The sequence below is a fragment of the Mizuhopecten yessoensis genome, unplaced genomic scaffold, assembly GCF_002113885.1.
Source record: "Mizuhopecten yessoensis strain PY_sf001 unplaced genomic scaffold, ASM211388v2 scaffold10867, whole genome shotgun sequence".
In the NCBI taxonomy this organism is placed as follows: Eukaryota; Metazoa; Mollusca; class Bivalvia; order Pectinida; family Pectinidae; genus Mizuhopecten; species Mizuhopecten yessoensis.
This window is the reverse complement of record NW_018408761.1, coordinates 178,469-194,151: the sequence shown is the minus strand read 5'-3', so window position 1 is coordinate 194,151 and position 15,683 is coordinate 178,469. Positions and strand designations below refer to the sequence as shown.

Here is a 15,683-nt window from a genome sequence, read left to right as displayed (position 1 = left end):
TTTCAAAGTATTATAGAAACGCTAAACTAGCACAACCAGCTAAGTGTTTCGATTTCCAGTAAGGTATGTGCTCTGTCATCAGATGTAAAATATGTACAAGTTAGTAATATAACATCAACATTTTAGTGACAAACTGTAATTCAACATTTGTTGGATGACTCCTTAAAAATATATAAAACAACATAATAAAACAGCAGAAAATATAACCATGTCCATTAATTGTTTACCACTACTGTAAACCCCCACGGTATTTCAGTGAGACCTCGTGATGCTGTGTTCCCACTTCTGTTCCCCCAGTGTAAACATGTTTACTTACTGGATGTTAAAGCAGAGTTTAAATAGATAAGCATTGTCTGTATCAGTCGGTCCAACTATCTCCTAAAGTTAGAAATCGCAAAAATAGCAAGAATGCTTTATTTACGCTCAACATAAAGACCTGTTGATGATTCTTGTCACCGCAGTTTCAAGACTAGATCAAAAAGAATGTTAACACTTTATCTGAATGGTGGCATGTGCTACTTCAATCCACGTTAACCACTTCAAAATGAAGAATTTACAAAAAACATTTTAAAGTGGTGTGCTGTAATGGATCGGTAAGAACATTCCCTAGCGAAAGGCGTGCATTGTGGTAATTAAAACAGTTGATTATTTGCCATTTTGATTTTGAAAGTTTATTTTTTATTACATTTTGAGGTGCTTCCAGGCCTGCCTATGTTTAATGGCCATCTAGTGAATATTAAACCAGGCCCTGCCTTGGCCACAATCAACTCATTCACCCCTAAAGACACATTTGAACTCTTCCAATCCAAAGGTTGGAATAGTTCATTATGAAATTTCAGGGGTGGATGAGTTAATGGCTATCGACACAATAATTAACCAGGCCTGTTTTGACAAAATTTAATGGATCTGATAAAATGTTCTGCTACAATGATAGAAAACATTTCATCTTTGAATGTTCAATAATTGAAAGTGTCCAACTTGTTACCTACGAGTGTTTGAGGACCCTAGGCTAGTGGAAGAGACACATTGATCAAACTATCAGAGTTACTACAGCACTTGTGACAAATAAGATCAAGCAGGCTATATAGATCAACAACAGGAAACTTCACAAGGAAACAGCCATTGTTTGTGTTCTGTACCTGTGAACTTTCAGATAAGTTATCTTGCAAAAGAGAAATTAATTAATCCTAACTTTCGTAAAGAAGGAATGTCATTTGTAATCAGCCTCTTTCATTGGTAAGCAATCTAGTGCTGCTCTAGCTAGTTCACCTAAGTTTCCAATCAGTTGTCTTTCCTGTTCATGGATCAACATTCTCTCTCTAGATGTTCTATTTCTCCCTTATATCTTCTTTCTCTTAGACTATTTCTCCTTTCTCTCTCCAATTTCTAATCTATATTTCACACTTATATATGAATTTCTCTTCGTACATCTTTTTTCCTTTCTGTTCTGCAAGTTTTGCTTCTGCTTTGGTCCGATTTGTACTCCATATTTTATCTGTTCGAGTTCCACATCTGTATGTCCTTCTGTATATCTACATCCATTTGTTGTATCGACATCAGTATAACCTCTGTCATTGCTTTTATTACATAACATGCAATGGGTTCTGTCCCCATGCCAGGACATACCAAAGTCCCTGAAAATAGTTTTTGTTGTTCCCGCATTACGGGTAATTGCAACAACTGGTAACCCATTGTCAGTATAATGTGACAAGAGTGGAATACTATTAGGAGTCCTTCAGCACGGTATTTCAGTGAGGTAGCACTATAAAGTCCGCATCAGATTGGTGTTATACCACAAGGAGGCAATTACACCAACATATCACCACAAGTACACATACAAGCATGCATACCGGTACATTGCACAACATAGTTATGTCCTTAAATGACCTTAGCATTCAAAGGGACATTAAACACTATAAAACCAAACCAAGCCAAAACTATCGTTACATATTCAATGTACATGTATATTTATCCCCTTACCTCTGGAACTGTGTCCTTTATATGTAGATCTGGATTTGATGTTTCTCCGTTACGTACCAGTTCTATCATTCTGTCTCTCTGTGTTGTTGTAGTAATTATCTCATTATAGTGTGGATGTATCACACGGGCACCAAATGTTTAAATTTCATAACCATTACATATATAGAAGCTTGTTTGGAGTGTAGCGTAGATACTGTACTAGGTATCATAGGAGTACAATAACCTTTGTATCGTATACTTAGTGCTTCACTACTGTAACGTGGCCTGGTCCTCCAACACTGTAGCATGTTCTGTTTGTTTTTACTGCCGTGACCGTGTAAGAAATCTTTCCCTTTACTTACCGTAATACAAACAACTTGACCTTTGACCTGACCTCCAGTTGATTTTCAGTGATTGAAGTCTTGATATATTGACCCTGACCTTTGACCTTGCATGAAATTATGTTTGCAGCTGTGATAAATAACCTTGGCCAACAACAAGCCTTCCCCACTGCTACCTCTCCCGCCACCAGCAGTCGTGGTATCCCGCTAGCTAACAGCCCCGGGCCATGCGACCTGTACAGCCAGGATGGTCTCAGCTATATTCAGGCCACCAGCCCCCAGCCATCCAGCTTCGGCCACAACCTTGCTGTGAGTAGGACTTGATTTAATTCCTTCTTTCCTCATTGAGAAATCGTCAAATTACTGATTTTCTATGGGTACTAATGAAACACTTGAATGTCTTTAATATTGTTAAAAGCCAATATCGGCTTTCCTTTATACCAGACTTACTTACTGCAGATAAAACTTTGATGTATTTGATTAATAATCTTTTCTTTTTATCCTTAGTAATCAAACATTGATTAATTGCTGGTGTCACAGAAAACGTTTACATGTCTTTACAAGAGTTATCTTTCTTCCAATACATTTCAATCCCACTTTATGTGTTTCTACAATTTCCAGGGACAGCTGATAGCTACCAATTTCCAGAACGGTTACCATTAAAAACCAAGATGTAATCAATGCAGGTAGGCAAGAAAGAGTTGAACATTATAAATTATTTTAAAGTAATATGAAACGAGTTTTGGGTGAAAAAAATATCTTCAAGATTATTCTTGATATGTTTACATTCCCTAAAAACTAAACAATCATCCTTATTCTTCTCAATAACATCTGTAACATTGATCAAGCTGCACTATTACCAATAAATAAGAACTAAGAGGTTTTTATGATGGGCATACTTACAATTAAAAGACAATGCGTTAATGTTGTATGTTCATTTTAAAACACATTTTGGACGTGGTTTTTGTTGTAGACCAAATAAAAAAAGAAGAAGCTTTCTACCACAGACATGGTTGGAGGAGGAGGCATGGTTGACCTGTCCCAAGGGCGACGCTGTTACCAGCAGCTCCGTTTTATGAGACCATTTTTTATATCTCTATCATGAACTTTTTTGAGTTAATGGAAGGTACACAGATCATGTCTATATTTTATTTGAATTGTCTTACATTATTTTTGTGTTCTAAATTATTCCATGTTTACATTTCATCTCAAAGTTTTTGTGACAAGATAAATAGTGTTTATCACCAACGCCTGTGCATTTTACCGAAGGGCACTTTTTTCTGTTAATTGTTATTAAACGATCACATCGTAATGATATGTATACATTTTAACACGCATATTTATATATATGAAAATTTCATTTTTTTTCTCTTTATTTTTTGCCTTATTAGATTAGAAAATTTTAGCTTCCATCTATTAATGATTTCGCCATCTATTGATTATTTCACCAACTGTGACCTTCCAAACCTCATCTTGTACATTAATCTTGTGTCAGTTATATGTATGATTATGTTTTGAGTTTTTATTTGCTGAATTTTGAGTCATTTTTTCTTATTTTTAATTTGTTAAAACCATGTGATGGGGAATGTACATGGAAAAGACCAATACCGCTGATGGCTGGCGTGTCTGTACATTACGCAGGAAATTAGTAATTTTGTTATAATTGTTTTTAACTTCTGCCTGCCTTTGTACCTTTAAGTTCAGAAGTTGTGTTCATTATGAATTTTAACCAGCAATAAGAGACTTTTAAGTTGATCTACAGCAAGCAGAATGTTTAAACCTGCCATATTCCAACAAAACCACGTTTTTAATCTGACTTTTAGATTTTTAGAATTACGATGGAGTGCTAATTTTAGAGGTGGCCATTTAAGGTTGTTCTAAAATATTATTTTTTAAAGTACGCAAAATGATTTTGAATATATGTTGAATTATTTTTATAATTTTTTTTATTAAAAGATTAACAGTTTATTAATGTAATATCTTAAGTTGAAGCTAGATGTAAGAGGAAGTGAAGTAAGAACATGTGACTAGAGCCGGTCGACGTTAGTTACAGAACACCAAGCTGTTCCGCTGTAGGCCGTGTCATTAACTGAGAACATTGGAGACAAACCTTGTTTTTTGGTTGTGCAGACTTTTAATTTGATGTGCCTGTGTGAAGTTTTCCCAGATTGTGCAAAACTTTGTTAATTAAAATCTGTTAAGTTTAAGTATGGATAACGTAACCTGAAGTCAGGTGGAAACAAACTTGATGTTTTACCGGACGTTCAGTCAGATAGCAATAACAATTTTGTCTCTTTAAATATCATGATCCTGTGATTGTAGTGGTGGTGGCCATAGCAATGGTTGCCGTGGTTACCAACAGATAGAGCCGTTGTACCATAATACCTTCAGTATTACTGATTCATACCTTAGTCATGTATGCTGGGGGAGGACTTATTATTTACTGTTCGAATCATATATACTGGGGGAGGTCTTATTATTTACTGTTAGAGCATGTCAACCACATGAAGGCCATCTGTCTCCTATTTCGGTACCCTGTTGGTAACTGGGCAGTTGCTATGACTACATCTGTTGTGTAGTTACCAGTAATGTTATGTAAGAGTCACACATCACAGACATGTTTATAACAAGGTCGTAATGGCATGTTTTATTTGTAAAAATGATGTACATAGTCTGGTTTGATAAATTTTATGGATTTTTAATAATTCTTTTTTTGGTCATGTATGAAAATTCAAAGTCAATATCTACGGTTAATTTTGCAAGTTTTTAAATAATTATCTGCTGTTGGGTTGAATGATAAAATAACCCTAATATTTGCTTAATTCATTATACATCAACACGAAGAGTTCTTCCTCATGAAATTTGTATGGCATGTTTTTGAAAACCAGTTGAAATGTAAAGCAATATCTTTTTATAAATCTCATGGACCATGTCCTCCACTGATGACTGAGCTAGTCCGTAACAACACATGGATCAACTTTGGTGAGTTTTCATGCAAAAAGTAAAAATGTATTGCCTCAATTCATTTGTTACAAGATTTGAAGGATTCTCAAAAGTGACTACCAGTAGTGTTTTGACGGCCTAGTAGGAAAGAATTGGATCAACAGAAATATGACGGCCTGTTCTGTAGGAAAGAACTGGATTAACAGAAATATGACGGCCTGTTATGTAGAAGATGAATATGATTCATGAGATGTAATATTGTACAGAGGTCAATAGAATGCATGATAAAATTTATAACTTAACATCAGGTGGTACTTAAGATATTTTTGAATTTATTTCAAATATTTATGTATATACTGCTGTTTTATGCTGAATTATTTTGTGTCATGATAATGAACTTTACAAAAAAACTCAATACTTGTTGATTATGTAAAAAGAAATTAAAGAAAATAACCTGTTTTATTATCAATATTTGTTGTGTCAATTACGATTTATGATGCAAAAGTATATAAAATATGAAAAAAATACATATATATGAAAATAAAATAAAAAGTAAAAGAAAGAGAAATTGAAAAAAAAAAAAGAACCAAAATAACAAAGTGTGTTATTACATAAGTTAATTTTATCAAAACCAATACAGCTGTTTTACTATCTCTCACCCCCAACTTGTGCGAGTATTTGGTGTGATTTTCGTGTGAGTATTGTGGTTACGTGAGTGATTGAACTGGTGTAAGTAAGTGGACTTTGTGGTTTGAGATTTGTACCGTAATTGACCCAGCAAACCTGTTGACCCATTCATTTCATTTCGTGTTTAACCATGTCAAGAGTTATGTTCTCCAATATTGATCACGCAAGCATTTGATGCATATTGTTATACGCATAAACTGAGGTTACCATTTGGTGCTCGTCATGATGTATTGATGCTTTTTCTGCTTTATCCAAAAAAAAAGAGGAAGCACTGCTGTCATCCTATCAATGCAGTGTGCTGATCAGGTGAATTACGGTACAAATCACTAGTATTGTATTTTACAGCCTGTCAAACATCCTGGGCTTGTCACCTAAGTGTGACGTCATAGTGACAACTGGAACCACATACTTATAACCAGCTAGTGGCATGCTCCACCAGTTTACATGTACATATGTTTTTATATACTTGATTATTTGTCAAGGAAAAATGATTTGTTTTATTATGATGACGTTGATAAATTGTAATATTTAATAATATCTTGTTGTAGTGGTATACATAAGATCTTATGAAGATATCGTAAGACTTATAAGATTGTGGCCCTTTCGGGGGGTAACTATTTGTAGTAGTATACATATATACATACATACATACTATTATTAAGATATTGTAAGATTTATATTGGGACTCCTTTGGGGGTAACTGTTTGTACAGTGTCCTGTTGATATATCACGATGTTGATTGATTGCCATCGGTTTTAGTCACAAATGTTAAGGTAGTAATACTGTAGTGAATTAGTCTGTAATTAAATCATCTTCATTGTCATTATTGCTCCACACAGCTGTAACTGTCATTAGCTTTTATTACATAGGCAACAGTGTCATGGACAAATAGGAAAGACCATAATACGAAGTACATCTATAATTTTAATTGGCCTAAATACAATTGGTTTTATAATAATGATCTTTCTATAACCATGAAATCTAACTCAAGTAAACCATTGATCTGAATTTGAAAAAAAAATGAATCGATGACAAATTATTGCTGTAGAATTTACCTGATCTTCCTATGTAGATAGTATGGAATAGAGGAAAAGTTCTTCATCTTTTGGCTGAAAGAGTTTTTATTTTTTATTTCTAGATTTGATTCGAGTTGATATGTTACCATGACAGTGTTGCCATGCTTTTATTAATTCTGTCCATATGTTTTGTTCACGGGATATTGACGACCCAGTTAGAAATAAATGTAGATCTATACATTAATCTGGAAATGATGCCATATTGCTGTTTATGGTAAAATCCTGCATTGTCATGTCAAGTTCGTAACAGAAAAATACAAATTTCAGGGTCCAATCTTGTCTCAAAACGCAAGTCGTTTGTGATTTGTGGATTTTTTGTTTCTACTTTTTGTTCGAGTATAGAATAACAAGTTGTTATATATTATGTACATTTCTGTTGCATATTGTGTATTTTTCTCTAAATGTAATTTAAGACTTCCTCATGTAATTGCTGGACAAATTGTGTTACCGCCCTCTGTATATAAGTGTATTTAAACTCTCGACATATATTGCTTGTATGTATGTACCTTAGATGGGGTTCCCATGGGTAAAGTCATTCAAAGATTTACAGGTTCACAGTTCTACGCGTTCAATTACACCGCTGGTTTAGGATTTCCTTATTCCTCATAAGGATGGGTTCTCGCTGATTTTATGTATCGGTAAGCGTTATCATAATGAATTTCTTGTATTGCATTATAACGGGTATAGAACATACAAAAAAGTGATGTAATGATAACGGGTATATAACATACAAAAAAGGGATGTAATGAAATAATCACATTGCGTTTTGATATGCTTCAAATTCTCATCCTGGCAGGTTGCAGGCTAACCAGGGCCCCATGGTTTCTTTGCCTGATATAGAGAAGTCTATTTTTAGGTTTCAGGATGGTCGATGACTACATGACTATGTTTGAAAGTATATTTTTTCTTGTACCTGCACTTATCCTAAAATTTACATTGATAAATATTCAGGGTTATTAAATACTGGGAAAATAACCCATAAAGATTTATGATATTGAAACGGTGAAATATTATCAGATTTTAGCGGGAACCCATCTTTTCATTAAGATGAAAAATGCAGATAAAATATTTTGTTTTGTTTTATAGAGTTGAAATAATATCATTTAATAACATATGAAGTGATGACATTTAATAAAGAGAAGCTTTTTACCAAAACCATTGACCAAATTTTGATCTATGAAGAAAACCCTGTGGTGAGCCCCATAGATCTTCTGGCAGGTGATATCAACGCTGGAGTGGGGAGCTATTGGTTGTATAGTAGTGTGTACATGTGTAGTGGGTAGCATCAACCACATTCCTTCTGTTGCTCTCGAAACCAGCAGTCTGAAATTTTGGAAGGGTTAGATGAAATATGTATTTGTATATATATTTACATAGATATATCGGTGATAGCTTCCTTTCCAGACCTTCAGGGTGATGTTTTTAAAGGATAGTCTAAATTTCAGCTGAAGTACCTTTGGTTGTATTGGTTTCCAAGACTATATAGGTGCATTAGATTCCCAACCCCAATGATACTATATGATTCCCGTCCTAAATGGTTTTATTGAATTCCCAGCCCCTTTGATTATATGGTATTCCAAGTCTACAATACATGGTTGTGTTGAATCCCCATCCCCAATGGTTGTAATGGTTTCCAGACCCAATGGTTGTATTGGTTTCCAGCCCCAATGGTAGTATTGGTTTCCAGCCCCAATGGTTGTATTGGTTTCCAAGTCTATATGGTTGTATTGGACTCCCAGCATATGGTTGTGTTAAGATTCCCAGCTATGGTTGTATTAGATTCCCAGCCTATGATTGTATTAAATCCCCATCCCCAAAGGTTGTATCGGTTTCCAAGCCTAATTGGTTGTATTAAATCCCCATCCCCAAAGGTTGTATCGGTTAACAGCATCAATGGTTGTATTGGTTTCCAAGTCTATATATGCTTGTATCAGATTTCTAACCCTATTAGTTTTATTGGATTCCCAGTTCCTTTGGTTGTGCATTATTTCCCCGTCTCTGTGAATGTTTCAAATTTTCAGACTCGTTGTTTGTTCAAATGTCTGTTTATAATATATCTATATGTAACAGAATGCTGATTGTCTGGGAAGTAGGCCAGCTGGTATATAAATGTTTGTATATATATAGATAAATATGTAGGGAAGGAACAAAAATCCTCATGTTACCTCCATTGTCGGAAGAGTTCCATTTTCAGGCATTTTTTCTGAGGGAGCCGTTTTGAACAAATGGAGTGCTATTCATTGTATTTATAGGGTATCTATTGGACTGAAACTAGTATTACAATTACATTTTTTATTAAGTTATTTATTGAATTTTTATAAGGTTTGCAGGCCTGCATGTTTGCCATGAAACACAAGATCTCAGGGAACATTTTGTGTGTTTTGTCATTGTGAATATAGAATAGGAAAAATCCAGTACTCATATAATCTTTTAACTGTTCAAGTAGGAATAGAGAGAAAAAAACCTGGTAGAGTTATGTATTTAAATGGTGTTTTATACCAATCAGCAGCACTCGTGTAGCATTCTTCAGGTTAAGATGTGAATATCATATATGTTATTTATTGTAGTAAGAAACCTTATTAGTATCCCAGGGTCTTCTTGGTCATGTGGTTTTCTGTAGGGTTCTGTTTGGTTCTCTGTCGATCGTGTCAGTCTTTTCATATTTTTTTTATGTTAGATGGTTTAAATAATACTTTGTTAAACCAGGTAAATTTATAATATCAGATATTGTTTTGGATGTTAAAGCAGGTAAATTTATAATATCAAATGTTGTTTTGGACGAAGTTTAAAACCTGAATCTGAATTTTGTGTTCCGCAAATCAATTTGGAATTCTAGAAAGAAAAAAACGTTTTGACAGTGTTTGTGAAATTGAGAGATCAATGCAGTTCTCGTATAGTGACTAATTATGCAGAAAGATGTAACAATATGGAGTGGTGGCCCATGACCTTGAGATTACTTTGAGGTCAGTAGTGAGTTCCTGTCACACAGGCTCATGTTTGTATCTTGTGTTGCCTATAACCCTTGTTGACCTGTGTAACATCCTCACTTGGAATCAAAAGCTATATCCCTGTATCTGTCGGAGAACAAGTCTTTAGCGTAGTGGTATTGGGTAGGCAGTTTACTTCCCACATCAGAGGCCAACAAATGATTTACTCACTGATTTTGAATGATAAATTTCTTGAGGAAAAACAAGATCAGTACAACTTTCTTGGTTACTTGTGAAATCTTGCGTTACTCATTCAATTTAAAAGGAAAACTACAAATGTCTGGTTTTGATTGGATCAAAAGTTTTTAGGGACCAAATTTAAATGAAAATTTATCAAAACATTTGAAAACATTTGTTGTGTATCCCTCTGACCAACCTGTTATCCTGAAGGTTAACCCTTTCACCACTGTAGACTACAATGGACTCATCCAGATCAATGTATGGGAGAGTCTACTTAAGTAACATAGGGGTGAAAGGGTTAAATAAACTGGTCAAGTCCCCTGTTTTATTGAGACTTGGGTTCACTAGCACATTAAACCATTGTCAGGTTGTAGTCCGTAGTCAAACCTGTTCTAGCTGTGTGAGGTTGTAGTCGTTAGTCCTAACCAGGCATATAATTTATGTTTTTTTTCTTCTGCTATTTCTTACATAATACTAGTTTCAGTCCAAACAAAATAATTTTGATCTCAAAATAGTTAACCAGTAGAAAACCGTAGTGTCAGAAATAGATTTATATAAATAAGATATAAAAAATCTGATATTTATTTCATTCTATCAGTATTTTGTACATTTTCTCTTAAAGATCTGAAATAATTTATGTTTTAGAGTACAACAGACAAACGGTGATATGTTTTTTGTATAAAGATTTACAACAGGTTCAATGGGCCGTGTGTTTTAACTGTTCCTTGATAGTAGCCATATTTAATCGTGTCACCAAATTATAGAGGTCAGAGGTCAACTATTTAAACAGCTTTTTGACCTTCTGACCTTGTGTAGACTGATAGTTTGCTTATAATGCATGTGTTGTCATCTGGCATATTAATGATAGAGAACAAAATTTATTAAAAACAAACGACTATTGTCTTTCAATTTTATAAACCCGTTCATCCGGGATTTAGATACATTTTGTACCTAGCTTTAAAATATGTCTATACAAAGTACATGTTGGTGTATGTAATTGTTATACGTTAACATAAGGGCTCCCCAAAATTTGTGCACTGCTGCGTTTCTACTTGTATTAGATTAGATGGGAAATTTAGAGTAGATGTTTAATTTATAATATTTTGAAGACAAACAAAAAATTAACATTTTAAGGATATTTATGAATAATAATTAATGGCAAATTGTTATTATTTTTATTTTTATTTTAAAAATCTGAAATGTGCCAAAGTTGCAGATTTTTATTTGTTTGTGACCGACTATACGTCACATCTGAACACGAAGTTATATGAAGTTATATGATGGCCGTAGTTTTGTTTAAGACCCGCCCTCATCTCTGTTACCGTGGAAACTGCTACGATAATTGACAGGTGCTGACTCTGTCCACTCTCTATCTCCTATATGCTTAGAATGGTTGGGCCATACATATCAAGTTGACAGTTATTATTACATGTATGTATAATTTGGGAAGCTGTGACCTAAACCTTAATGGGGGGTTTATCTAAGTGAAAGTTTGTGAGTTTGATTGCTGTTATTACTCTAATCTATCGGGCTAACTGTGTCATTCTTGTATAGTGTATTTGTGAACGTTCCTTTGAATTAAAAGGTATATTCAGAAAAAAATGTGTCTTGCTTATTTGTAATAGAGAAAACAGTGCTGCTGAATAGACAAGATTGGTCTGTTTGTGTGATTTTAGCTAAGGCGTTAGCCGCAAGCTATTGGTATTACTAAAGTTAATGAGCTCAAGATATTCATCAATGTCGTTTTCACACATAAGCCGCTCTAGTGGTACCCACTGGTACTAAATTGAATCATAAACCGGACCTACTGTCTTTATTATGCGTAACTTTGGACTCGAATGCACTTGAATGGCTTGTAAATATCATTCCTTTCCTTGGTAGAACCTATGATTTTATCACAACGTCGTATTCTTCTTGAAAATGCACCCTGTTTTTCGCAATCGAGAACTGCCACTTGACTGTAGGTCATGCATGCTACACGCAACTTCGGGGTAAAATACTTCAGTTAATGAGCTCAGATATTCATTAACGAGACAAACGTCACAAGATATAATAAGCTTTATTTAGAGTCGCATACATATCAACATGGAAACATTAGCTCTTGAGAGCTATTATTGCAACAAACACAAGTATATAAAATAACAATAACATAATGTAATAGTACTAGTAGCAATGAGTTAATATAAATAGCATAGCAGACAATTTTTGAAATATAACATCTGTATATGTGGGAGAGACGGAGCGTACACTTAAGGAAAGGATAAAGGAACATGTGGCGGACATCCGGCTGAAAAGAGATAAACCGGTGGCATATCACTTTCTTGGAGGAGGTCATTCGATATCGGACATGCGGGTGTGCGTACTGGAAAGGGTTAAGGAGGAATCCAAAGTAGCAAGGCTTGTGATTGAGCTATTTTGGATTAACAAACTCAACACTGCTTTCCCCAATGGTATCAATACCAAGTGATGATGATGACGTCACAATTTGTGAGGTCATGTTTTGATGACGTCATTGTGTTGTGTTGACGTCATGGTAACAGTGTTATGACGTCATCAACGTCATAGTTACTCAACATGTTTGTCAAGATGGATGTGACATAGAGGTCCAGTGACATTTAATCCCTGACGAAGGGCTAAGCCCGAAAGCTTGGAAAAGAGTGACTTACACGTTCATTAATAGTAACATAAGTAGTAAAATTTGATTCAATACATAAAACATTTTATTAATCCGAGCAATTTATATCGGTCTATTTACCTAAAAATGCTAAACCTGATTTTAACACTGAAATGGTTAAAAGTCAGTCAGCAGAGGTGCGACAGATTGAACAGCTACAGCTAGATGGGTCCACTCCAGGTGTGGATCATTCTCCTGAAACCCGGAAAGTTGTTCACCTTCCAGAACTCATTTTGGAGAGTGTTCCACACCCTAGTAGCCTCAAATGTGAAAGATTTTTGTCCAAACTTTACTGTTCTAACCCTAGGCACCGCTGCTGAATTCTCCTGTCTTAGTTTTATAATTTGAAGACTTAAGTTTTATAAGATCATGGATGCAATCAGGAGAAAGTTTGTTCAGAATTTTAAAAACTTCACATCCCATTTCCTTAAGTCTTCTTACATGTAAACAATCTGCATTTGACAATATTAAAAGTTCAGTAAAAGAGGAGACATCGTAAAACTAAACACTCCTCCCACTGGTGAAATAATAATGATAATAATAATTATTCAGGTAAAAATAGGCGTATTACAGTATAAAATATCACAGAGTAGAGTAAAGAACAATATACCAAACTAGAGGGCAGTAATTAAAATTTGAGACAGTAAAAGAGTTGTATATCTCACTTCTACCTTGTTTCGTCAAAAAAATGCCTAAGCACTTCAGAACAGCTAGTTTTCGTGAGGCTTTTTTACATAGTTCGGAGACGTGAAATTCAAAATTTAACATGGAGTCAAAATGTACTCCGAGGAGTTTAACTACAGCTTCTGGCTCAATGTTTACATTTCCAATATTAAAAGTTATATTTATTATTTGTTATAAACATTGTATTATTAGATTCATTGTGATGTTGGCTGTCATTGAAGTTTTAATTGTTATACTACTTGATGTTTTGGAAACTTAAAAAAGTATAGTAGTTCTAAATATTATGAAATGACAGACACATTAGGCCAAAACAATTACTTTTGTTTCTACTATCATCTGCAGAAAAAATAGGGAAGGTAGGTATTAGCACGGACTTAGATAACAGGGATTGGCAACACCACTCTCGTCTAGCGTATGTATTGTCCACCTCTTGTATTTGTGCACCGAACCGTGACGACTTGTAACCCCATGCTGAAGCCAATTTACCTGTACTGCGCTTGCGTGTGACCTAACAGACAAGTTTCCGGTATCGATAACCACGTTGTTTACCTAGGTGATGAGAGACCGAGAATGTGACACTGATTTGACAGATCAGTACACAGTGTAACAACCATGACTAAAACAATAGAAAACGAATGCATACACGTGATGATGCCGCAAGCATATCTGTTCATGTCAAGCAGCATCAGGTAAGTATCTGATCGGATGATACATCATTGTCAAATATGACTGACTTTTTATCCCGTGAAAGTTATTTAGATTTAGACTTTTTAATGAAAGAATTTACTGACAATGAACGTAAAACTTAATATTTCGGAGGTGATAAAAGACGTCTTTGGATATAGGCAGCTAGCTATATTTCGAGGGCATACACAGCACGCTAGAAGCACAGGGGTTCGTTACAAATGTCTAATACACATGTACATATACTATACTGATATAGGTCACAGCACATGTATGTTTATGAAGACCGTGACCTATATCAGTATCAAAACGGTATGTGTATTTTGTAACGAAACCCCTGTGGGGGAAGTGACTTAAAGGGTTAACTTTTAACAATAACTTTGTCCTATTACCTCATTTTAAATTTAAACCATTTATAAGAAAAATACAGAAACATCAGCTGACCTTTTGCCTTTGCGTGTTATTCTCGAAATTTTGAGATAGGTCATTCAATATATGTACCTAAACAATAGAACACTTTTATAAGTTTATATTTCTAGGCAACAATCAAAGGCATTTTTCAAACCTGAATTCATCCATCTTGGCTCCACGTACATGTATATCCTTTGTCTTCATTGATATAGTTTATACAGAAATATATTCACGATTTCTGCGACATGATTTTAGTTAAACATCACAGCAAGTTACATGACAGCCCGGAGCTAATTTTAATGAATTCATTGAATTAAATGTCAATCATTAGCAAGTATATGTATATCATATACATATTTTGGTGCAACTTATTCGAAATTACTCCACATGGTGCATTTTCCCAGCTCCTTTTTTTTTTTTATGTATTCTGCGTTAAAAAATGTGACATAAACTTTTGTCCCAGCACTATGAACCAGGCTTAAAATAAAAATGTTTGTCTGAACCAGACTTTACCAAAAATGGACAAAATAGTTCATTGAAATTTTGAATTTCATTTAATCATGTTTCAATTCAGCATTTTGTCAATATTTAATGACTATTGAGAAATGATTGACTCCATAAAATGAGCATTGATTCTGCGAAAGGACATGTCTATTTGATATTTAATGTCTTTGCTGTAACCAAAATATTACACATTGTAGTATAATTTTTCTGGTTCCAGAAACTATATAGCAAGTCCAAGGTATTCAAATAATTAGGCACCAGTATGATTTAAATTTGAATTCCATCTTTTTCAGCTAACCAAAATGAAACTTGCTGTTCCAGGGACAGCTCCAGCACCAGTGTTCCTGTTGACAGCACCACTAGCTCAGATCTGTTGTTCTTCAGGTACCAAGCCCACTCGTTAAAGCTATTATGCTGTCAGCAACAATTTTCAGCATCACTTAAATCATTAATATATTCCTAAAAGATTGATTATATTCAACTTCTTTGAAAGAAGTGCTTAAGCTTTTTGTGACTTTACTCCAAAGAACTCTTGTTTGGTAACTTTTTATTT

At 34.5% G+C, this 15,683-nt stretch overlaps 1 protein-coding gene and 1 long non-coding RNA gene across 17 annotated transcripts in view; both read left to right on the top strand.

Annotated features, from left to right (window-relative positions):
* LOC110463143 (RNA-binding protein Musashi homolog 2-like) overlaps window positions 1–9,162 on the top strand; it is a 139,939-nt gene extending 130,777 nt beyond the window's left edge. For all 16 annotated transcript variants that reach the window (XM_021517525.1, XM_021517521.1, XM_021517520.1 and 13 more), the window contains 3 exons: window positions 2,431–2,609; window positions 2,922–2,986; window positions 3,274–9,162. In XM_021517525.1, the coding sequence (XP_021373200.1) occupies window positions 2,431–2,609; window positions 2,922–2,963 (221 nt within the window). In that variant the 3' untranslated portion in view covers window positions 2,964–2,986; window positions 3,274–9,162. The remainder of the gene's footprint in view (window positions 1–2,430; window positions 2,610–2,921; window positions 2,987–3,273) is intronic.
* A 4,731-nt stretch (window positions 9,163–13,893) lies between these two features.
* Window positions 13,894–15,515, top strand: LOC110463121. The gene is made up of 2 exons (XR_002464350.1): window positions 13,894–14,220; window positions 15,424–15,515. It is a non-coding gene; the product is annotated as an uncharacterized LOC110463121 (long non-coding RNA).
* The last annotated feature ends 168 nt before the right edge of the window (window positions 15,516–15,683 follow it).